General features: G+C 47.3%; 1 protein-coding gene across 3 annotated transcripts in view; it reads left to right on the top strand.

The window, feature by feature from the left end:
- Positions 1-25,951, top strand: part of ZRANB1 (zinc finger RANBP2-type containing 1) — a 142,033-nt gene that overhangs the window by 71,285 nt on the left and 44,797 nt on the right. For all 3 annotated transcript variants that reach the window (XM_068259404.1, XM_068259402.1, XM_068259403.1), the window contains exon 2: positions 3,986-4,822. In XM_068259404.1, coding sequence (XP_068115505.1) covers positions 4,027-4,822 — 796 coding nt within the window. In that variant the 5' untranslated portion in view covers positions 3,986-4,026. The remainder of the gene's footprint in view (positions 1-3,985; positions 4,823-25,951) is intronic.

The raw sequence follows: 25,951 nt of genomic DNA, 5'->3' as shown, positions 1-25,951 counted from the left end.
GGCTGCGGGCCAAATCTGCACGACGGGACCCACCGAATTCGCCTGCGTCGGGAATCCGTGCGAATCGCCGCTAATGTATTTAATAGTAAAAACGCATGCGTTTGTTACATGCGTTTTTACCCGCGATTTCACGTGCGATTTCACACCTTTTTCAATGTTATTTTGCCCTGGCAGTGTCATGGTTAATTTCGCATGGCACCCTGCCATGCGAAATCGCGGGTAAAAACGCATCCGCATGCGTTTTTACAAGCGTCGGAATGCCGGCGAAATCGCGTCGCAACAGTGGAAACGAGCCCTCTGGAGATTTCTGTCAGTGGCTTCTGTGGGTTTCCTCGCACTTTCTAAATGGACTATTGGGTGTACTCTGTAAGGTGCTGCAGAGAATGTTATAGTAGTAGTTATACTGGTAGGAGGAGTGGCTTTTACCAGTATATGGCTCAGCTCTGTGGCATGTGTGTGTAATTACACTGCATTTTGTCTCTGTGGGAGGGGAGGAAATGCGGTCGGCTCTGTGTGAATACATGAGATGAGGAACCGCCCACGTCTAGCTATGCATCCCGGTTATGGCTGGAGGTGTGATGTAATAGGCCAATGATCTGCAAACTTGACTCTCCAGCTGTTAAGGAACTAAAAGTCCCACAATGCATTTGCCGTTATGAATCATGAGGGCCTGAGCTCACTGATGCAGTTGTGTCCACTTTTCAGTTAAACATCAATGTTAGAGATGCTGAAAAGTGGGCAGAAGCGGATACAACTGCATCAGTGGGTTCAGGCCCTGACTGTCAAGACTCCTGCAATGCATTGTGGGACTTGTAGTTCCGAGCCACGTTTGCAGATCATGGTGATGGGGCAACCTGAGGGGTAAGGATTAGTGTGGGTAGCATGGTGGCGTAGTGATTAGCACTCCCGCCTTTCAGCTCTGTGTCCCCGGTTCGAATCGGCACAGATATTTTTTTTTAGTTCTCCCTGTGTTTGTGTGGGATCAGGCCCCGATCTCTGTGGATGATAGTAATTGGGACGATGTACGAGGCCTTTCTGGCAGAAGCCATGACTCACTGCAGAGCCACTCCAATCATGTAGATAAAACAATATACCGTATGCTGATTTTTCCACAAGGAACGTGTTCATGAAAAGTTGTAAAATTTTAAAGTGGGTGAAATTTGCATCTTATGTGTACACAAGAGTAATATGCTTTATGCATTTTCTCCTATGTTGCTTGCAGGCGAAATCTGACAGAGCTGTCAAATTTGAGGCTAGTCCATCTCCTCATGAGGGATTCTTAGTATTTCCTTTTATTCTTGCTAATGCACTCCATGGAAACTATCTAAAGCTCTCGGTCAACCGCCCTACTGGCACACTGTTCTGGTAGTTGGACTGAGCAATTTCTGTTCAGTATGGATTTTTGAAAATGAAGAAACCCCCAATAATTCCCCCATGAGGAGGGGGCTTGTCCAAAACCTGTCAGATTTTTACAACCCACCGTAAGTGACAGCGGCATAGGAAAATGTTACTTTATAGTGCATTTTACTAAAAATGTTAAATGCATGTGTATGCTTAGGTACAAAAGGTACAATTGAGCTTTTTTTTTTTTTTTTTTTTTTTTTTTTACAATGGTGGCTCTTTAACAAGTCTGTTACTTGCTAAAAAAAATACTCGCATCAGGCCTAGTGCTGGCTAGTTCAGCACCACCCTGTAATGTTGGCTCCTCCCTGCCGCAGTTTTAGTAGTAGGTAGTGCGGTGTGACCCTTCCCCTGCTAGGTGCTGATGTCTTGATACAGGCTTTGATGTAAATAACGCTCTACATGACATTTCTGTAGTAATACAGTCATCCTGTATTGGAGGTGAATTGTTTGCGGTTAATCTGGTGGCAGTGAGGTCACTGGGCCGGCCGCGTCTGCCAGCATACAGCGCTGACTGACTCAATGGCTTAGCGTGTGGCTCCCTATAACAGCGGCTGATGGGGGGGGGGGGGGGGTGTCATACATCTGCCGCGGGCGTTCATCATGAGACTCCCCCCTTGGCATAGGCAGTATATACAGTTCAGAGCATTTCCTGTATAGCAGAGTGTAAGCAGGATATTTCTGTACACCATGAATCCACTCCAGTATATTTCCCTAGTCCTGTGTAGGCGTTCAGTGGCAAAGCTGCTTTTTATCTGTGTATAAGCTGGTTAGCTGATGTCATATCGGAGGGTCTGTTTGGTGCTCCTCAGCCAACCTCCTCCTGCATCAGACTTCCACAGCTGTACAGGGCAATCTTCTCTGATCAAAAGGCTGCCAGCTTTCAGCTCCTCCCACCTGCAGTGCTAAAAATCCCAATTCTGATGTGAGCGGTGTAGGGAGGCTGTCATATTTGTTTCCTTTTAAACCATACCAGTTGCTTGGCAGCCCTGCTGGTCTGTTTGTCTGCAATAGTGGCTGAAGTACGTCAGAAACAAGCATACAGCTAATCCTGTCAGTTCTGACAATATTGTCAGAAACACCTGATCTGTTGCATGCTTGTTCAGAGTCTATATCTTGAAGTATTAGTGGCAGAGGATCAGCAGGGCTGCCAGGCAACTGGTATTGCTTAAAAGGAAATGCATATGGCAGCCTCCATATATCTCTCACCTCAATTTAACTCTCACTTAATATAACTCTCACTTTAATTTATTTCTGGTGCTTAACCTTAACCCCCTGACTTCCAGATTCCTAACCACTTTGCCTAGCGGCAAACCCCAACCCACCTGAGATCACCTGTTAGGACTGCAGATTTCACCACCTGTGATAAATTTCAGACCGTTAATCCAGAAGATTGATGAAAACTACATATATAAGTAGATACATACTTGCTCTACTTACATAACACATGTATTGTACTGTCCACGTTTTGATTTTAGTGATTTTTCTATAGTAACAAAAAAAGCATTTCCCACTTTGAAGCCAATCCTGATTTCATTTCCTCTCTTACTCTCCTCTGCCTGATTGTGAATGCATTGACCGCCCTCCACTATAGAAAGTGCATTGTCTCAGCATGAAAAATATTGTCCAATCAGAGAGGAGGGAAAGAGGCTTCAGCCAATCAGGCTGCATTAGTTAAAGGGACACTTAAGTCAAACAAAAAAAATGAGTTTTACTCACCTAGGGCTTCCAATAGCCCCCTGCAGCTCTCCGGGACCCTCGCCGTCTCCCTCCGATCCTCCTGGCCACTTCCTGTTTCGGTGACAGGAGCTGACAGGCTGGGGACACGAGTGATTCTTCGCGTTCCCAGACACATTAGCACCCTCTATGCTGCTATATGGTATATGATATATGCTATAATAGCATAGATGGCGCTATTGTGGCCAGGAACGCAAAGAATCACTCGCATCCCCAGCCTGTCAGCTCCTGTCACCGAAACAGGAAGTGGCTGCCGGCGGGGACAGGAGGATCGGAGGGAGACGGCGAGGGCACCGGACAGCTGCAGGGGGCTATTGGAAGCCCCAGGTGAGTAAAACTCATTTTTTCTGTTTGACTTAAGTGTCCCTTTAAGTCTGAGGGGAAAGTAGAGAAGCAAAAAAGAACAACCCAGCATGCCCTGCAACTTCCTTTGTGCGGCAGCTGTACCAAATAAGAGTCAGGTAAATTGGGGAATGATTATTTATCAACAAGAAAAGTAATAGTGATTTGAACTTTTGTATTGCCTGGTTAGCATCCTTATTACTCGTTTAGCAGATAAAAAAATTGATTTTTTTTATTTTATGCCCAACAGTTACTGTCTTAAAAAATAAGCAGTTTTATTCATTACGTTATTTGAACTACAGGTCCACTTTAAGCAGGCTTTGCTCGTTGTCACGTCACATGACTTGCCTGTGGTTTGCCTTCAGGTGGTATTTAAGCATTACACATCCTTTAGGGAGTACCCGTTATGCACGCACAACTTCTTCTCTGAGCACTTAACATGAAAATAAAAGCTTTCTGAGCGTTTTCCCCTAATTGACGTTGTTTTTTTCTTTGTATTTTCCAGCTTCCTGACAGATACAGGAGTCCACCCCGGGGAGCATCACCATGACGGAGAGTGGCACGAAGTGGGCTTGCGAATATTGTACTTATGAAAACTGGCCGTCTGCTATCAAGTGCACCATGTGCCGCGCCCAGAGGCCCAGTGGCGCCATCATCACGGAGGAGCCCTTCAAGAGCAGCACTCCCAGTGTGGGCACCATCGGGGGCGGCGGCGGCGGCAGCCCTCTCATCTGCCCAGACTCCAGTGCCCGACCACGGGTCAAGTCCGCCTTCACTGTGGAGAACAGTAGTAAGTGGTCGTGTCACATGTGCACCTACCTGAACTGGCCCCGTGCCATCCGGTGCACGCAGTGTTTGTCCCAGCGGAGGACCCGTAGCCCGACAGAGTCCCCCCAATCCTCCGGGTCGGACTTGAGGTTTATTCCCTGCCCCGTTGACCCCTGTGAGGAGTACAACGACCGGAATAAACTGAACATTAAAGGTCAGATTTGGACTTGCTCCGCTTGCACGTACGAGAACGGTGCCAAAGCGAAGAAATGTGTGGTGTGCGACCACCCTACCCCCAACAACATGGACGCTATCGAGCTGGCCGACACGGACGAGGCCTCCTCCATCATCAACGAGCAGGACCGGGCTCGCTGGAGAGGAGGCTGCAGTAGCGGGAATGGCCAGCGACGCTCTCCACCCATGTCTAAGCGGGATTCTGAGATGGACTTCCAAAGAATCGAGCTGGCCGGGGCGGTGGGCAGCAAGGATGAGCTGGAACTAGACCTCAAAAAGCTAAAACAAATCAAAAACCGGATGAGGAAGACTGACTGGCTGTTTCTGAATGCGTGTGTGGGTAAGTGGCTTCTTAACACCTCTTCTGTTTTTTGAGCACCTTATATTCGTCTAAGGCAGGGGTCCCCAAATTTTTTTCGGTCAAGGGCCGGGTCAACAAACGTCAGACTTCTGGGGGGCCGGAACATACATAAAATGTTGAAAAACATTACATTGTATCTAGGTATTTATTCCCCCCAGTCATGCCCAGAAGAGACCTCCGAACAGCATCCTTTCAGCCATGCGGCGGCTGAACGTCTTTGCGCACCAGACGGTTAAGCACACCCAGGTGACAACCTGCCATCCAGTTGGACGGCAGTGTCACCTGATGCAGAATTGGAAGCCAGCAAATGACTGCTCGCTGTAGTATGTGGATGGGTGGTGCCAGCACTGCTATTCTGTATGCGGGCTGAGGATATTTAAAGGTGCAGTGACCTATAAGTTATAAATTTTTGTATTTGGGGGCCAGTGAAAAAGCCTCGGGCCGCATTCGGCCCGCGGGCCGTAGTTTGAGGACCACTGGTCTAAGGCAAGGGTGTCAAACTCAATCGTGTAAGGGGCTGAAATCTAAAACATATCGCGGGCCAATTGTTTATTCAGATATAACCTTTGTTTCAAACTAAGCGGTGTAACTATAGCAGCCATGGGGTGGCCTCTGCTCCTATTTTGGCAGAGTGGAGCAGTTGAATATTTACCTACTCCAGTGCTGCTTTGGGTCTCTTTTGATCTTCCTGAAGGCCACAAGCTCTGTGCAACATACCCCATGGCTCTGAATGCATGTCACATGATCAGGAGCTGGGGGTATGGAAGCACAGAGCGTGCAGCTGCTGGGAAGAACAGAAGAGACCAGACACATCGCTGGAGCAGGTAAAGTGGGCCACATGTTAATTTTGCTGAAGGGGTTGTTGCTGTACTGTCACCAGTGTGCTTCTCTGGGTGGGAAGGCCGTGTGCTGCTTCTGTTCTTTTACTGCTTACAATAATATACATTTGAAGCTCTCAAAGGCCACATAAAATGGCAAGAAGGGCCACATTCAGCCCACGGGCCTGGAGTTTGACACCTGTGGTCTAAGGCCTGGGGCCCACTAGAGCGCTTCAGGCAGCACTTTCTGCTTTCCAGGAATCAGACGTTTGCAGAAGCGCTTGGCTAATGCAAGCCTATGCCGGTGATTCCACAGGAGCGACTGCAATCATAGAGCCTGCAGCGGGTTTTTTTCGGAACCATTTCATTCAGGGTCGGAATTTGCTCCGGAAAGTGCTGCTTTAGTGCAAAAATTGATCTCTAGTGGGTAGGGATGATCAATGAGACAAATATTTCTGAGTTCATGCAAGATTAAAGCGGATCCGAGATGAAAAACTTACTACAAGAAACTTGTCTATATATTTATATGTATATGTATAGTTTACACAGCAAATCCAGCTGTGAACAGATTCAATAGAATATGATTATTTATTCCTGTGATACAATAGCAGCAGCCGTGTTTGTAAACCTTACACACAGGCAGGCTTATCTGCACTTATCTGGAAAAAAAACCTAATCCCCCCCTCCTCCCCTCTGCCTCTGAAATCTCTGGCTAGTAATACCTCCCCCTCCTCCTGCCCAGACTGAGCTCCCATGAGCCCTTGCTACTGCCAAGGCTCTCTGAAAAACTGTGGGAGGGCTTGTTTAGTTTATAGGGAATTAGAGTATTAAAACAAAATATTTGGCTCGAGGAATACCCTATAAACAATAGGAAAGGAACACAATTGTGCAATGAGTAAAAATTCTCGGATCCACTTTAAAGTGAACTTCCAGACTAAAAATCGACTCAGCAGCACTGAAAAGGCTTGGTGTTCCTTTAACAGTTTCACAGCATCAGAACTTTGTTTCTCTTATACAAGCCTCATTTTTAGCTGCACAGAAGAAAACTGCCCGGGCAGTTTTCCCCTTATGCTGTGCAAAGCATGATGGGATTTCTGATGTTGTTGTTCTTGTTCTGCTGTTTTGGTGCAATTTGTTTTTTTTACATTTTGAATTTGACATTTGAAGCCTAGCGTGCGCAGCTGGGAGGGGTGATGAGGACACAGGACAGTTGGAACTGTGTCTCATGCTCCCTGTCACCTCTTTTCAACCAAAAAGATGGCAGCCCCCATGAATCACAAACATTTGCCTGTTCTTTTAAAACAGGGTGGGTAAAAGATTATATTACCTATCTATTCTACTTAACATAACTAATGTAACTTAATAACAGTATGTTTGTTTAGGCTGAAGTTCCCCTTTAAGTAAATTTTGTATGCAAATGTATGCAGCTTGAATATGGACCAATCCTGTCCCACCAAGGTTTAAATTGATTGGTCCACTTCCAAGCCGCATATGTTTGTGTACAAAATGTACGTAATGTTGCATAAACTCGGAAATATTTGCATCTCATTGATTATCATTAAAAAGGGACTCTGAAATGAAAATAGGAATTGTATGTGTAGTACAGCTAAGAAATACTACATTGTTAGCAAGGAAGAGTCTCATATTGCTTTCAGTACAGGAAAAGTTAAACACGTGTTATCTATGCAAAAGAGCTGCTCTGAGCTCTCCGAACTAACTTGGTCAGCTACAGTGCTATTTTCTGAAGCAATTATACATCAAACAGTAAGGGCTGGAACCCACAGGAGCGCTTTTGGCAGCGTTTTGGCAGCACTGCGATACGCTAGCGTTTTGCCAAAACGCTGGGCTAATGTTAATGGATGGGGCAACTTCCACAGGAGCGTTTGCGTTACCCAGAAACGCAAACGCAGGACCTGCAGCATTTTGGGAGCGTTAGCGCTTCAATGTAAAGTATTGAAACGCTAGCAGAAACGCTCAGCAAAACCTAAACTGAGCGGTTTTGCTAGCGTTTTGCGGTTCAGCACACTGTAACAAAATTAAAAATAATTCACAGGACCAATCAGGATAAAAATGCAAAACGCTACACAACCGCTGAGCAAAAAATACACGGTTGCAAAACACGACCAAAAACGCGCATGAATCCGCTTGCAAACCGCTCAGACAAAACGCTAGCGGTTGCGTTTTGCGTTTGCGGTTTTCAGTGGGTTCCAGGCCTAAGACCGCTTCAGATAAGGTTTTACTACAGGAAAGTTAAAGGGTTATTAGCTCTGCTCAGTTTCATAGTTTAATATTTTCAGTTTACACACTACACTCTACTTTTTAAAGAATGATGCAGTGTTATAAAAAAAAAAAAAAAAGCTATGTTAGCTAGTTATGTTAAAGAGGAGCCGTCAGCCATACTATCTCAGGTAAAAAACAAAAACAAATATAGAAGTAGATAAATACTTGCTCTTTTTACATAACACATGTATTGCACTGTCCACGTTATGATTCCTGTGAATTTTATAAAGGAAAAGTAGAGAATCCTATTCTAGACAGTTTCCATATTTACTGTGGCTATTTTGAAGCCAGTCATGATGTAATATCCACCCTTACTCTCCTCTGCACTTTCTATAGTGAAGGGCGGGCAAATTAGGCATTGTCTCAGCATGAGAAATACTGGCCAATAAGAGAGGAACAGAGGTGTGGGAGGGGAAAACAGGAGGGAAAGAGGCTTCAGCCAATCAGGCTGCATTAGTTAAGTCTGAGGGGAAGTAGAGAAGCAAAAAAGACAATCCAGCATGCCCTGCAACTTCCTTTGTGCGGCAATGTACCAAATAAGAGTCAGGTCAACTGGGGAATGATCATTTATCAACAAGAATTGTAATAGAGATTTTAACTTTTGGGTTGCCTGATTAGCATCCTTATTACTTGTTTGATAAAAATAAAGAATTTATTTTATGCCCGACAGTTACACTTTAAAGCTTTGCTACTAATGTTCTAATAATTATCTGTATTACACATGCAGTTCATTATATCAGAATTTTTTTTCTCTTGCTTCAGTGTCATTTTAAAGAGGCAGAGCAACAACATGATGAATAAAATATTAATAATGATGAGCCAAAGTGGGTCCAGAATTCCCTGCAACTGTTAGGCTCGGTTCACCAAAAAAAGTGGCAGTTTGCGGACCGAACAGATGCGAATGGATTCAACGTTAACCTATGGATCCGTTCACATTGGTTTGTTAGAAAGGATCCGTCCCACACAATACGCTTAACGGACCACAAATTTGGTTCTTCAGCAATTTTTCCAGACCGCTGAGACCAGCCAAATGGAAGCTGAAGCGATGCATTGGGGGCAATGAGAAAACGGAGCAATATCCACTTTGGGCGATATGGGGAAGCTGAACGGAAGCAGCGGAAAGCTAACTGAGTGAAAACTGATCCGATCGACCGGTAATCAGATCGGTTTTCCTGGATCCGTTTGCCAGTTAACGCCAGTGTGAACCAGACCTTATACTAATAAGATGAGACTGAGGAAAGGGGGAAATGATTTTCATTTAAATTGACTGAGGTGCATTTAAATAACTGTAGCGAGATGGATATGGAGGCTGTCATATTTATTTCCTTTTAAACAATACTAGTTGCCTGGCTGCCCTGCTGATCCTCTGCCTCTAATACTTTTAGCAATAGACCCTGAACAAGCATGCAGCAGATCAGGTGTTTCTGACATTGGGCTCAATTCACTAAGATCATGCTGGAGATAAGGCAAGATAAAATTTGCCACCACACAGTGGCCGCAATTCACTAAGATCATGCTGGAGATAATAAAACAAGAGAAAACTTACCTCCACACAGTAAGAGAGTTATCTTATCTCTTCATTCCTTAAGTTACCTCTCCTGTAGTTAATTTACCTCCTCTGTAGTTATTTTCACACGCAGTTAATGAACAGCCTGTCTTTAACTCTGGAGTTATTTTAAGGATTGGAGAGTTAATTTAAAGACAGAAGAGTTAACTTTAGGCTTGCCTGAGGTAAAAAGTTTCCTGAATACTACATGCCTTATCACCATGGTAACAACTCTAGAAGAGTTATTAAAGACAGGAAAGTTTAGTGAATTGAGGCCAGTGAGTTATCTTATCTCTTCATTCCTTAAGTTACCACCTCTGTGGTTATTTTCTCATGCAGTTAATTAACAGCCTGTCTTTAACTTTAGAATTCTGTAGTTATTTTAAGGATTGAAGAGTTAACTTTAGAGATCTCACCTTGACTTAAAGACAGAAGTTAACTTCAGGTTTGCCTGGGGTAAAATGTTTCCTGAATACTACATGCCTTATCACCATGGTGATAACTCTAGAAACATTATTACAGACAGGAGATAAGCTTAGTGAATTGAGGCCAATGTCAGGTTTGGCAAGATTAACCTCCCTGGCGGTACGCAGATGCAGTGGCTGTGTCCGCGGGAGGGATTTTTTTTTAATAACAAATGTTTTGTATTAGTTAGCTAGCACTAGGCTAGCTAACTATGTGCGGCGAGTCCCCCGACACCGGTCTGACCCCGATTTTCTGAGATGAAAAACGAACTACGACAAGTAACTTGTCTATAATAATAATCCGAACATTTATATAGCGCTTTTCTCCTGTTGGACTCAAAGCGCTCAAGAGCTGCAGCCACTGGGACGTGCTTAGGAGGCCACCCTGCAGTGTTAGGGCTGGAACCCACGAGCGGTTTTTTTTAGCATTTTGGCAGCGCTGCGATACGCTAGCGTTTTGCCAAAACGCTCAGCTGATGTTAATGGATGGGGCAACTTCCACAGGAGCGTTTGCGTTTCCCAGAAACGCAAACGCAGGACCTGCAGCATTTTGGGAGCGTTAGCGCTTCAATGTAAAGTATTGAAACGCTAGCAGAAACGCTCAGCAAAACCTAAACTGAGCGGTTTTGCGGTTCAGCACACTGTAACAAAATGAAAAATAATTCACAGGACCAATCGGGATCAAAACGCTACGCACCCGCTGGGCAAAAAAATACAATGTTGCAAAACACGACCAAAAACGCGCATTAATCCGCTTGCAAACCGCGCTAGCGGTTGCGTTTTGCGTTTGCTGATTTCAGTGGGTTCCAGGCCTTAGGCCTTGAACTCCTTACTGAATAGGTACAAACAAACTAAGAGCCTGCACTTACTCAACCGCGTAGTGTAGCCTGTATACTGCTAAGCAGGATTGACAGCAACAGTGAACTGGGATAGCAGAAAAATAGAAAAATGTGCCGTCACTCCACAGGCTGTAATATATAACACTTTATTGTTCCAAAAAAGACACACATGGGGGTAGCAATAAAACCAATTAAAAACACTGGAGCGCTCCTGCTACAGACATTCCACGTTCCTCACACTCAATCCACCACCCATACAGCGGTACCGGTACCTCTAACTGGTGTCTAAACTGCTGTGGGGGGGGTGTGCATCATCCTGAGCGGGATCGTGGGCAGTCCGTGGGCGTCATAACTATCAGCTGGGGACAGGTTGATTACCAAGAAACAACATTGGGTAGTGTGTAATCTTCACCCGCGTATGCGGGACTCGCCACTCTTCATCCAACTTGTGTCTTGCGATGGCTGCTGTGCGCACAGCTGGGGCTGACTTGACTTCACCGGTCCTCAATCCCGAAGGGAGAGGCTCCCGGCCACAAGATTCCCAATCGGGCCAGCACCTCCAACAAAAAGTCCCTGCTGAGAGACGCTCCTGAACGCTCCAGAGCAGCTGCGGGTTGTATCCCCGCCCACCTACGCGTTGCGTCCGCCCTCTGCGAACTTCAACTGGGTGTAGCTGTTGAGAGGAAGAGCACTCCCCCTTAAGACTGCGCGTCAAGCTGGTTTCTGTCACAAACAGCCTATCACTTCCTCTTCCGTCTGCAAAGTCCAGACTTCCACTTCACACTCTGTACGCACAACACAGTACGCACCATTATATGCAGATCAAGGAATCAACACCGGTACGGTCAACATGGGGGCATACTTGCAGGCTGAGCGAACATGCAGGCCCCTAGGGACATGCTTCCAACCTGAACAAGTGAATAATATACAGTCCCATAACTAACATTAAGAGTAAAGTAGGTGAATATATGGGCTAAGTTCCATCCAAAGTCCTAGAAAGGCGCTGTAACCCCGGGAGAGGGATGGAGAGGAGAGTCTTTTTAAAGGAAAGGACCAAAGTCCAATTCATTGTTCAAACCGGCAGGTTCTAAGGCGTTTAGCATATAAATCCAACGGCTTTCTTTTTGTAGGAGGATTTTTTCTCTATCACCACCTCTTCCTTTATTGGGCAGTCTGTAAATGCCCCTGAATCTAAGACCAGTTGGGTCACTCCCATGTGCCGCTCCAAAATGCTCCGCCACTGTACTCCTAAATTCCCCATTATCCTGTATCCCGCATCTAATGTCACTTAAATGCTGGCCAATTCTTTTCTTCAACGCCTTTGTAGTCATGCCCACATAAATCTTCCTACAGGGACAGGTGAGCTGGTAGATGACCCATTCAGACCTACAATTAATAAAACTCCTAATTTCCCATTTCCTATCTCCTGTGGAGTTAAAGAAAGTTTTCACTACATCCACGTATGCACATACAGAACATCCACCACATTTATACATCCCATTGGGGGCACGCCCACTTAACCAAGTCGCAGGGGTTTTCGCCAACACTTGAGAGTGTACCAATGTGTCCCGCAGGTTTGGCGCCCTGCGGGCCACCATGAGGGGTCTTTCTCCCACGATTTTTGCCACATCGGGGTCAGTGTGTAATACCCCCCAATGTTTACTCAGGATTTCCCGGATTTTATGCCAATGTGCATTGAAGGGGCTGATGAATCTAGTGGCCATACAAGTGTCCCTCTTGCCTCCAATCCTGTCTCCCAAAAGATCCTGCCGAGGGGTTTGTATGGCCCTGTCCATGCTGGAGCACAAAGTGTCATGTTTGTACCCTCTATCACGGAAGCGCTCGTATAACGACCTGGCTTCTGTGCCAAAATCATCGTCCCGTGTACAATTTCGGCGGATCCGCAAAAATTGGCCCGTTGGTATGCCGTTCTTAAGGCTACGCGGGTGATGGCTGGTGGCATGGAGCAGGGCATTACCCGCCGTGGGTTTGCGGAAGGTCCTGGTGGCCAGGCTTTCTCCCTCCATCCAGATCCAAAGATCCAGGAAAGAAATACCCAGAGAGCTGCTCGTGTGGGTGAGGTTGATGTTCCTCTCATTTTTATTGAGTAGATCAATGAACATCCCCAACCTCTCCTCACCTCCACTCCACACCACCAGCACATCATCCATGTATCTAAGCCAAACTCTGACATATTTCTCAAACATCTCCGTACTGTACACATCTCGGCGCTCCCATAGGCCTAGGTGTAAACAGGCATAGGCAGGTGCGCACGCCGCGCCCATCGACGTGCCGCGCACCTGCCTATAATGGGAGTTGCCAAAAAGAAAACAGTTGTGCTCCAGAATGAACCTCATTGCCCGGCATATAAAATCATTATGGGTGATCAGGTCAGGATGGGCGTCACCGAGAAAAAATTCCAATGCTGTTAAGCCCATCTCGTGGGGAATCGACGTGTAGAGACTCTCCACGTCTATCCCCACGAGAATGTCGCCCGCCTCAATCCTAACCCCCTCCAGATTCCTCAAAACATCCCGAGTGTCTAACACAAATGATGGCAGCGTGGACACGATATCACGGATTTTTGTATCAATCCATTTCCCCAATCGTTCAGTGGGGCCATCAATAGCACTGACGATGGGGCGTCCCGGGGGCTTGTTGAGGTTCTTGTGAACCTTAGGGACAAGGTAAAGTAGGGGAACAGTGTAGGTGGTGACATGCAGGTATTCCCTCTCGGTTGGACTCAGAATTCCCATTTCCCCTGCATCATCCACCAGCTGGTTAACACCAAAGACAATCCTCTCAAAGGGATTGGATCTGAGTTTGGTGTAGGTATTACTATCAGATAACTGTCTATCAGCTTCCGCAAAGTATGCATCCTTGGTCCAAAGGACCACATTTCCCCCCTTGTCACTGGGGCGGATAACAATGTCCTGCATTTCCCTTAATTCAATTAATGCCCTTCTTTCACCCGGGGTGAGGTTGTCACGACCTCTTTGGTTCCAATTTATTGTTTTAAAGTCCTCTGAGACTAATTTCAGGAAAACTCCCAAGGCCTTGTTACTGCCAAATGTGGGCATATAATTGGACTTCCTCTTAAGGGACGTGTGAGAAATTTCCCCAAAATCATCAGAAACCAGCCTCTCTTCCTTAGTATGATATGTCTCATCTTTTAGTGCTTCCAAATCTATCAAACACTTACGGTCTTGGACTGTGAGTTGGGAACTCCAAGACACACCCTTATCCCCCTGGGACAGATCATTTTGCCTCTGTATGTCAGATGGTTCCCTTTGGCCATATTTAAGTTTTAACATAACTTTCCGGGCAAATAATTGTAGATCTTTTTGAGTTTCAAATTCATCCCCCCCATAGACTGGGGAGAAAGACAACCCCTTCCCCAGGAGGGAAATGTGGTCCGGACCCAAGGGAAAATCCGTGAGGTTTATGACATTGCATGGCGGTTCGTCCACCTGGGGTACCGAGGAGGTGGGTTCAGAAGGGGCCGGTAAAAGAGCACCACAATTATCACCCATAATTTTGGGTACACACATAGTATTAACTATTGATTTTTCCCTTTTCTGGGTGGTTGAATCCTTAAAATAGGTTTCAATTTCTGCTCTTTTCCTTGCCTCCTCTTTTTCCCTTTTCCTCTCCCTTTTTTTTTCTGATTGTTTCGACGACGTCTCCGTCGTCGCTTTCCTCTAAAAAAGTGATCGATTTTCCAGAGGCCGATGACACAGGGGAGCAAGAGCCCGTGCTGCTATTATCATCCCCCGAAGGAGGTGAAGGTTTACTGCCCACCCGGGACCTCTTACCACCCGGCAAATAGTCAAAAAATTCCCCACCCTTCCATTCCTCTAGATCCTTAATAAATTTAGATTGCTTTGAAGCTTTAATTTTCTTTTGATTTCTTTCCACCTCTTTTTTCAGCAGATCATTGAGCTTAATGAACAAGGGTTGATTGTTATATGGATCCAATGAGCGGATGCTGATGTCTACCTGATTTTTAATTTCTTCCAACTGGAATTCTTCCTCCTCGATTATGAGGTCAAGTACCCTGAACCCTCGCTCAAGGCACTCTACCTTCCACTTGGGGAGTAGCCTTAAGAACGGCATACCAACGGGCCAATTTTTGCGGATCCGCCGAAATTGTACACGGGACGAGGATTTTGGCACAGAAGCCAGGTCGTTATACGAGCGCTTCCGTGATAGAGGGTACAAACATGACACTTTGTGCTCCAGCATGGACAGGGCCATACAAACCCCTCGGCAGGATCTTTTGGGAGACAGGATTGGAGGCAAGAGGGACACTTGTATGGCCACTAGATTCATCAGCCCCTTCAATGCACATTGGCATAAAATCCGGGAAATCCTGAGTAAACATTGGGGGGTATTACACACTGACCCCGATGTGGCAAAAATCGTGGGAGAAAGACCCCTCATGGTGGCCCGCAGGGCGCCAAACCTGCGGGACACATTGGTACACTCTCAAGTGTTGGCGAAAACCCCTGCGACTTGGTTAAGTGGGCGTGCCCCCAATGGGATGTATAAATGTGGTGGATGTTCTGTATGTGCATACGTGGATGTAGTGAAAACTTTCTTTAACTCCACAGGAGATAGGAAATGGGAAATTAGGAGTTTTATTAATTGTAGGTCTGAATGGGTCATCTACCAGCTCACCTGTCCCTGTAGGAAGATTTATGTGGGCATGACTACAAAGGCGTTGAAGAAAAGAATTGGCCAGCATTTAAGTGACATTAGATGCGGGATACAGGATAATGGGGAATTTAGGAGTACAGTGGCGGAGCATTTTGGAGCGGCACATGGGAGTGACCCAACTGGTCTTAGATTCAGGGGCATTTACAGACTGCCCAATAAAGGAAGAGGTGGTGATAGAGAAAAAATCCTCCTACAAAAAGAAAGCCGTTGGATTTATATGCTAAACGCCTTAGAACCTGCCGGTTTGAACAATGAATTGGACTTTGGTCCTTTCCTTTAAAAAGACTCTCCTCTCCATCCCTCTCCCGGGGTTACAGCGCCTTTCTAGGACTTTGGATGGAACTTAGCCCATATATTCACCTACTTTACTCTTAATGTTAGTTATGGGACTGTATATTATTCACTTGTTCAGGTTGGAAGCATGTCCCTAGGGGCCTGCATGTTCGCTCAGCCTGCAAGTATGCCCCCATGTTGACCGTACCTGTGTTGATTCCTTGATCTGCATATAATGGTGCGTACTGTGTTGTGCGTACAGAGTGTGAAGTGGAAGTCTGGACTTTGCAGACGGAAGAGGAAGTGATAGGCTGTTTGTGACAGAAACCAGCTTGACGCGCAGTCTTAAGGGGGAGTGCTCTTCCTCTCAACAGCTACACCCAGTTGAAGTTCGCAGAGGGCGGACGCAACGCGTAGGTGGGCGGGGATACAACCCGCAGCTGCTCTGGAGCGTTCAGGAGCGTCTCTCAGCAGGGACTTTTTGTTGGAGGTGCTGGCCCGATTGGGAATCTTGTGGCCGGGAGCCTCTCCCTTCGGGATTGAGGACCGGTGAAGTCAAGTCAGCCCCAGCTGTGCGCACAGCAGCCATCGCAAGACACAAGTTGGATGAAGAGTGGTGAGTCCCGCATACGCGGGTGAAGATTACACACTACCCAATGTTGTTTCTTGGTAATCAACCTGTCCCCAGCTGATAGTTATGATGCCCACGGACTGCCCACGATCCCGCTCAGGATGATGCACACCCCCCCCCCACAGCAGTTTAGACACCAGTTAGAGGTACCGGTACCGCTGTATGGGTGGTGGATTGAGTGTGAGGAACGTGGAATGTCTGTAGCAGGAGCGCTCCAGTGTTTTTAATTGGTTTTATTGCTACCCCCATGTGTGTCTTTTTTTGGAACAATGAAGTGTTATATATTACAGCCTCTAAAGTTTAGATAGTTTACACCGCAAATCTAGCTACAAAAAGCTTCAACAGTTTAATGTTTTATTCATGTGATACAATGACAGCAGCCATGTTTTGTTCAGGGCTGTGGAGTCGGAGTCGGGGCAATTTTGGGCACCCGGAGTCGGGAGTCGGAGTCGCATGATTTTTGTACAAAATCCACAGCTCTGTTAAGTATTAGACTAAGGAGTCGAAGTCTGAGCAATTTTGGGTACCCGGAGTTGGAGTCGGAGTCGTGGTTTCAGAAACGTTGGAGTCGGAAGATTTTTGTACCGACTCCACAGCCCTGGTTTTGTTTGTCACATTACACACAGGCAAGCTGCAATTGCATCTCCATCCCTCAGCTCACTCCTCTCCTCTGCCTCTGAAATCTCTGGCTAGTAACCTCCTCCTCCTGCCCAGACCGAGCTCCCATAAGCCCTTGCTAGATGGAGTGCCAAGGCCTGAGCTGTGGGCGAGGCTTGTTTAGTTTATAGGGAATTGGAGTATTAAAACAAAAAAAACAAGTATTTGGCTTGAGGAATGCCCTATAAACTATATGTAAGGAACACAATTCTGCAATGAGTAAAAGTTTATCTTGGATCCGCTTTAAATGCATGCTTGTTTCTGGTGTGATTCAGACACTACTGCATCCAAGACTAGGCAACTGGTATTGCTTAAAAGGAAACGTAGCAGCTTCCATATACCTCTAACTTCAGTTGTCCTTCAAAGAGGCACTCTAGTGACATGTAGAATGTAATACGTTGTTAAGGATGCCCTATTTTTTATGGTAATTCTCCTGGCTTCACCATGTGATGCGCACACCCCAGAGCATTCCTTTATCAGTTTGAATGTTTGTGTTTGATCTTGCAAAGGGTTAATGGACTTTGCTGTTTGACCACACCCCTTTAGCACCTCTTTAATGTTCTCACTAGGGAGATGAGCCTTGATGCAGTGTATTTTGTATCTTGCAATTCCTGTGGACAAGGTGCTTACAGTCCTGTCAGCATTTGCACAGCTCTAGCTGGTGCCCTTGAGAATTTAAGGGGCCCATACACTGGTCGATTTCATTGATAGATCGATTTGTAGCGAAATTCAATTTGATCTGACAGGATGGAAAATCTAGGTCAATCTGCTGCTGGCAGCAGATCAATGGTCCATAGAGTTGCATTGGATCTAATGGTGCAATGATGCATATAGATCGCTTTCCAATAGATTTTAAATAATTTTCATTCTGAAATCTATTGGAAATCTGTTCCTAGTGTGTGGCACACATCCGATTCCTGTCAGATTCGACCTGACGGGCATCTGACAGAAATCTATCTGATGGTCGAATCTGCTGCAGATCTATCAGTGTATGGCCACCTTATGTCTTAAGGTGGCCATACACTGGTCGATTTGCCATCAGATTCGACTGACAGATCCCTATCTGATCGAATCTGATCAGAGAGGGATCGTATGGCTACCTTTACTGTAAACAGATTGTGAACCGATTTCAGCCTGAAACCGTTCACAATCTGTTGTGGTGGTGCTGCTGCCGCCGCTCCCCCCCCCCCCCCCCCCCCCCCGCCGCATACATTACCTGCTCCGCCGGCGCGACTCCCGGGTCTCTCTCCGCTCTTCTTCTTCGCTCTGGTCTCCGGCTCCAGCATGCTTCACTTCTTCCTGCCCGGCAGGAAGTTTAAACAGTAGAGCGCCCTCTACTGTTTAAACTTCCTGCCGGGCAGGAATAAGTGAAGGCATGCCGGAGACCAGAGCGGAGACGAGCGGGGGCAGTCGCGCCGGCGGAGCAGGTAATGTATGCGGGTTCTATTGCGTCGATCGTCGGGCACTCGAACGCCGCTAGCGATGCGCTCTTTACCTGCGGGCGATCGACGGTAATTTTCCGCACGGCGCGATCGACAAGATCGGACGAAATGAATCGAAATTCGGTGTGTAGCGCGAACGATTGGCAGCAGATTCGATCCCAGTGATCGAATCTGCTGTCGAAACGGCGGTAAATCGGGCCAGTGTATGGCCAGCTTTAATGCGCTATCTGCCCCAGGAGAGGAGCGATAGGGATACGTGCTCCTGATCTGTTTGATAGGTTGGTGTACTGTATGCTTGCAATGCTGCATTATGCACGTTACAGGGCCAGAGTTTGGTCACCATGACCATGTGACTACGCAAAATTGTGCATAGTTTTGGCAGTGAAAACCTCTGCTTTTTAACCACTTCAGGCCTCAGCCTTTACCCCCCCTCCTTAACCTGCTGGGCGGTCTGGACGAGCTCAGCTCGTCCAGTACCGCCGGAGCCTGCTGCTCAGGCCCTGCTGGGCCGATTTGGCTCAAATAAAGTGCAGCACACGCAGCCGGCACTTTGCCAGCCGCGTGTGCTGCCTGATCGCCGCCGCTCTGCGGCGATCCGCCGCGAGCAGCGGCGAAAGAGGGTCCCCCCAGCCGCCTGAGCCCAGCGTAGCCGGAACAAAAAGTTCCGGCCAGCGCTAAGGGCTGGATCGGAGGCGGCTGACGTCAGGACGTCGGCTGACGTCGATGACGTCACTCCGCTCGTCGCTATGGCGACGATATAAGCAAAACAAGGAAGGCCGCTCATTGCGGCCTTCCTTGTTTATTCTGGGCGAGGCGATCGGAAGAACGCCTGCGGAGCGCCCTCTAGTGGGCTTTCATGCAGCCAACTTTCAGTTGGCTGCATGAAATAGTTTTTTTTTTATTCAAAAAAAACCCTCCCGCAGCCTGCCTGGCGATCTTAATAGAACGCCAGGCAGGTTAAGGATCAGCGCTGATTTCTAAGATCTGTGCTGGATGGGCTCTACAGCCCCCAGCACAGATCAAATAACAGGCAGAGCGACCAGATCGCGCCCCCCCCCTTTTTTTCCCCACTAGGGGGGTGATGTGCTGGGGGGGTCTGATCGCTCCTGCATGCGGGGGGTGGGGGGCATCTCAAAGCTCCCTCCACCACAGGATTACCCCTCTCCCTCTCCTCCCTCCCTTCCCCGGAGATCGGAGGCTGCACAGGGACGGATCTGTCCTGTGCAGCCTCTAACAGGCTCCTGCCTGTCATGTGACAGCGATCCCCGGCCGCTGATTGGCCGGGGATCACTGATCTGGTACAACGCTGCTACTGTTAGCAGCATTGTAAAAATGTAAACAAGGCGGATTATTTCCGCTTGTGTTTACATTTAGCCTGCGAGCTGCGATCGGCGGCCAGCAGGTTATTCACGGAGCCCCCCGCCGTGAAGTGACAGGAAGCGACTGCTTCCTGATTAATTAGCCTTCTGCCGGCGACGCAGATGTGCGTCGCTGGTCCTGCAGCTGCCACTTCCCCGACGCGCGGTATGAGTGCGCGGTCGGCAAGTGGTTAATTGGCTGTAGAGCTGAAGAGTGGTTCCTTCTGGAATGAGTATTTGTGTTTGAACACAAAGCTTTATTTGACGTTGCAGCCTGGCAAGTGGTCTAGCAGCAGACGCAGCTTGAACGGGCCCTGTAGCAATGGTTTGTAGCCGCGTAGAGCATTGCAGATCAGGTCAAGTGTTTCCTTCTATTCCCGCATACAGATTATCATCTGCTTTTAGGCTACATCCCCACTTGAGCGGATACAAAATGGACGCGCTATACACATGTCCTCTGTCCATTTTTGCATCCGCTCTGCGCCTTCCGCTCCGCTAGGAGGAGAACGGGGCTCTTCAATGGCTGCAGCAGGCCAACTCTCCCTAGCAACAGGGAGAATTCCCATTGGTTCAACATGAATCAATGAGAATTCTCCATTGCTGAGCATTCTCCTTGGACTTTTGCAGCCCAATGGGGCGAACACTGCTATTCCAGTGCAGGAGATTTGGGCACAGCTGGCGCCACCATAGGCCATAATAGGAATTACGGCTATAGCAGCGCACAGGGAGTAACTTCGGTGCCGTCAGAAGACGGAGCTGAAGTCACTTATAAAACATTATAATTATTTCATTCCCTACCATCCATGGTGGCCTGGAGGGGGAATAGTATTTCATACGGCAGCAGGATCAGCCATATACCGGCTGTATCCTGCGTCCAAGTCTCCTACGCCGATTCCTCTCGTACGCCAATGGGGACCCCCATGCTTTTTTCCCCTATGTACAGGGAGCAAGTGATGGCGATTGGGAGTGAGATACGTAGCCAGGGGCAGATGCATCTGCCTGCCCGGGATTATCGGGGACTGCAAACCGCCCGCTTACTGCTTCGGACCCCGTGGATGGCTGTGTGACAAGCGGGAAAAGCTCATATTTATAAAATAGCAGCCGTTCTCTGCTCATCGCTAAATGGACAGTGAACAGACAAAAAATACCCATTCTCCACTCTGGAGGCAACACAGCCTCAGCCCTTCCTGAAGTTAGACTTTATCAGCAGTTCTTCAAGAGAAGAATTGAGTACAGAGTCCACATAACCCTGCAGAGGCCGTGGGGAGATGTTCTTTACTCAAGCAGAGAACAGCACACACTGTAGCTTGTTTACTATCAGCATAAGTACAGTGTAAAAGCACATGCTATGCTCAGAGGCTGACCTCATTTTACGTTATTTTAGGAAAACTTTTAGGACTACACCCGCTAAGACAAGGAAGTTTGGCTTGCATAGCTGCTTTGATGATCAGTTGTGCCCTAGTTTATGTAGCTGGGTAAATAAATGCATGAAGAGAAGTATGGGCAATTTACATGCCAGAAATTCCACTGCTGGCATAAACTGGACCTGAACTCTTGCACAGGACGGAAGGAAAACCAAGAGAAATCCACCCTGTATGTACTCTGAGAGTTTAGCCTGTCTAATCCCTCATCTGTGACTAATCACAACTGTAATTTGATCTCAGCTGATTTAGCTGGCTGGCACGGCATAGCAGCTAATTTGTAAATACAGGATGTAAACCCTATGTCTGCTTTCAAAAAAGCAGGTAGTAGACACACTGCAGATGTATTGCAGGATTTGTATCAGCTGTAACAAAGAAATGTTTTTCTTTAAGGTTATTGTGCTGTTGCTTATCTTTTAGAGCAGAGAAGAAGTTCTGAGTTCAGGTCCGCTTTACAGAGGAACTGTAGTGAAAATAATGTAATGTAATTATATTTTTTTTTTACAATACTTATAAATTGGTCAGCCTTTGCTCACTGTAAGAGCTTTTCTCTCCCTAAGGCGGCAACAACTTTAGTCCTGTGAGATGAATCGCGGAATGTTTGTTAGAATTCCAAAGCCAGTGAAAATAACGCCTGGTCTCACAGAATGCTATCACACACAGGGAGACGATGATGATTGGCACTAGATGCTTGGACGGGCAGACCAAGGGGGTAGCAGGTGCATAGGATGGTGCCTCCGGGTTAACCAGACCACGATATAAGTAACAAGGAAAAAGAGCCTGGGCACCAATCAGAAGATAATGCTTAATCACACCTTTAATTCATCCCCAAAACTCCCGACCAGCACTATAGTGGAGGCCTGACAGCCATTGCACAGGAAAACCTGCTTCTTCACAGGCAACCGTTATTAATTTTGTTAATTGTTGCCTCTGAAGAAGCAGGTTTTCCTGTGAAATGGCTGTCAGGCCTCCACTAGACTACTTGTTGGGAGTTTTGGGGATGAATTAAATTGACACTTTTTTTTTCCCTTGTTGCTTATCTCACAGAATGCTCTTGGAGAAGAATTCTGTATAGCTAAACAATATATAGAGATAGAAAGTGTTTCTGATGCTGAAAGCAGGAAAATTACCATTATATGTTGGTATCCTGGATAATTTACTAAATTCTATTATGTCACGACTCTCTTTTTTTTAAAGCGGATCTGAGATGAAAAACTAACTATAACAAGTAACTTGTCTATATATCTTCTCTAAAGTTTAGATAGTTTACACAGCAAATCTAGCTGCAAACAGCTTCAATAGAATGATTATTTCTTCCTGTGATACAATGACAGCAGCCATGTTTGTAAACATTACAAACAGGCAAGCTTATCTACATCTTGAGCACTCAGCCTGTGAAAAAAAACTAACCCCCCCCCCCCCCCCTCTGCCACTGAAATCTCTGGCTAGTAATACCTCCTCCTACCCAGACTGAGCTCCCATGAGCCCTTGCTACTGTCTGAAAATGCCTTTGCTCTCTAAAAACCTGTGGGCGTGGCTTGTTTAGTTTATAGGGAATAATGGCCTCAATTCACTAAGATCATTCTGGAGATAATAAGGCAAGAGAAAACTTGCCACCACACAGTGAGAGAGTTATCTTATCTTTTCATTCCTTAGGGCCCGTTTCCACTAGAGCGAATTCGCATGCGTGGCCTGCATGCGAATTCGCATAGGCAATGAAAGTGGATGGGACTGTTTCCACTTGTCATTGTTTTCGTGCGTTTTTCTGTGCAGGATTTTTCTGCACGGTAGGGCCTGCAGAATTCGCCTGCGTGTGGAATGCAGGCGAATCGCAGCCCATGTATTTAATAGGGAAAACGCACATGCTTTTATGAAAAGTAATACAAATTGAGTCAGGCAGTGACATAGTTAAATTCGCATAGACCCTGCCTATGCGAAATCGCATGCGAATTCGCGGCAAAAAACACACGCGGAATCGCATCCGCATGCGATTTCGCCAGCGGTGGAATCCCAGGGATTCGCACCGCACTAGTGGAAACGAGCCCTTATAAGTTACCTCCTCTGTAGTTATTTTCACACGCAGTTAATTAACAGCCTGTCTTTAATTTTAGAATTCTGGAGTTATTTTAAAGATTGAAGAGTTAACTTTAGGTTTGCCTGAGGTGAAATGTTTCCTGAATACTACATGCCTTATCACCATGGTGATAACTCTAGAAGCGTTATTAAAGACAGGAGATAAGCTTAGTAAATTGAGGCCAAAGAGTATTAAAACAAAAACAAAAAAGTATTTGGCTTGAGGAATGCCCTATAAACAATAGGAAAGGAACACAATTATGCAATGAGTAAAAGTTCATCTCGGATCCACTTTAACCCACGGTTTTAAACCCCTCTAGTGACCATACTACTTTTTACAATTAAGGCAAATGCAGCTTTAATAATAATAACCCGCACATTTATATAGCGCTGTTCTCCTGTTTGGACTCAAAGCGCTCAAGAGCTGCAGCCACTCAGGAGGCCACACTGCAGTGTTAGGAAGTCTTGCCCTGAACTCCTTGCTAAATAGGTGTTGACCCCTAGCCAGGATTCAAACCCTGGTTTCCCATGTCAAAGGCGGTGCCCTTAACCAGTACACTATTCAGCCACTACCTTTAAGGGCTCACTACAGGGCTGCACAACTCGGCACACAAATTATTCTGACACCCCCCCCCCCCCCCCCCTGCAGCCTGGCCCCCTGAGCCTCTGCTCATGGGGACAGGCTGCCTTAGATCGCAGCGATGTACCATTTAAATGGCGGCTTAGCTGTCTAACAGTCTCCTAGTGGCGTTGCCGCTCCCACAAAACTAGGGAACATGCAGAAAATCGCTGGAAAACGCTTTAATAAAACGCAGACAAAAAGCCCAACGCGGACGGACACGTGAGCCGAACACAATGAGAACAAGGCCTGAAAGAAGTTTGAGCAACTTCATACCAGAAATTCCACTGCTGGGTTAAGCATCTGGCTCTCTTGTGTTGCCTGTGGATGGCTCTGAGGTTCCCCCTCTGTGCTGTTGCATCAGAAAAACCTGCGCACCCCAGTGACACGACATGCGCGCATGCTCTGGAACAATGTAGTCTGATTCACTTGCACACACAAGCTGACTGCACAATATCTGTCCAATAAAAGTCGTCTGATTTGATTTGCCAGTTGGATTGGGCAGAATACCTGATATCTGTTGCTTGTCGTCGTTTAGCTATGATTGTCTGAAGAATGGCTGATTTTGCTTTTTGACAACTTTTATCTGGCATGTGTACAAGGCGTAGTGGTGTGATGTCAGATACAGCTGGGATTGGGGTCACATGGTGAAGCCTAGGTGTCCTGGAACTGGATTGTTGACTGCTTGTGGCCTTTGGTTCCTGCACATTCCTGCACTGTCTGTTCCTGTTGGGATGTGTGATCTGCACATAGCTGTGTGGCAGGTGCTGCTGGATTCCGTCCCTCTGATTCTGAGAATAGAGCTTCTGCTTTCTGTAACAGAACTGCAGAGAAGCGACATGACAAATCCTGAGCTCAGTGCAGAAAGGAGTCTGCAGGCACTTCGCTGGCTGAGCCGTCTATCAGGGCAGCTCCCAGATGTAGGACAGGTTGTGCTGGGGAGGGAATCTTTGCATCTCAAAGGCTAGCGCTGTCACGGAGTCGGGTAGGGATTGTATGTTTTTCCAGCGCTACTTGTGTATGTGCCATGTGAGTTAAAGGACAACTTTAATGAGAGGGATATGGAGACTAAAATATTGATTTATTTATTAAGCGATGCACATTGCCTGGCTGTCCTGCTGATCCTCTGCCTCTAATCCTTTTAGCCATAAACCCTGAACAAGCATGCAGGTCAGATGTTTCTGACCTGAAGTCTGAATGACGTGCCTGAAACGAGCATGTGGCTGACACACACTACTGCAGCCAGAGAGATCAGCAGGATAGCCAGGTAACTGGTATTGTGTAAAAGGAAAAAAATATGGCAGCTCCATATACCCCTCACTTCAGGTGTACTGTAAATATTACTGGTTATATTTTCAGCAGGTTGCAGGTTCCCTCCTCCCGCCCCTGTAGCACATGATGTATTGTCTGTGCAGCTGTAGACATGAGGAATAGTTTTATCTTTGTCCTCCTCCGCCCACTCGCACCTGTAGCTCCTGGGCAGAGGCCAGGGTCCGGGCTCGCACCTGTACCCCCTGGGCAGAGGCCAGGGTCCGGGCTCGCACCTGTACCCCCTGGGCAGAGGCCAGGGTCCGGGCTCGCACCTGTACCCCCTGGGCAGAGGCCAGGGTCCGGGCTCGCACCTGTACCCCCTGGGCAGAGGCCAGGGTCCGGGCTCACACCTGTACCCCCTGGGCAGAGGCCAGGGTCCGGGCTCACACCTGTACCCCCTGGGCAGAGGCCAGGGTCCGGGCTCGCACCTGTAGCTCCTGGGCAGAGGTCAGGGTCCGAGCTCGCACCTGTACCCCCTGGGCAGAGGCCAGGGTCCGGGCTCGCACCTGTAGCTCCTGGGCAGAGGTCAGGGTCCGGGCTCGCACCTGTACCCCCTGGGCAGAGGCCAGGGTCCGGGCTCGCACCTGTACCCCCTGGGCAGAGGCCAGGGTCCGGGCTCGCACCTGTACCCCCTGGCCGGAGGCCAGGGTCCGGGCT

Source organism: Hyperolius riggenbachi, chromosome 10 (genome assembly GCF_040937935.1).
Source record: "Hyperolius riggenbachi isolate aHypRig1 chromosome 10, aHypRig1.pri, whole genome shotgun sequence".
NCBI lineage: Eukaryota > Metazoa > Chordata > Amphibia > Anura > Hyperoliidae > Hyperolius > Hyperolius riggenbachi.
The sequence above is the reverse complement of the archived record's forward strand: the minus strand, read 5'-3'. Positions and strand labels throughout refer to the sequence as shown.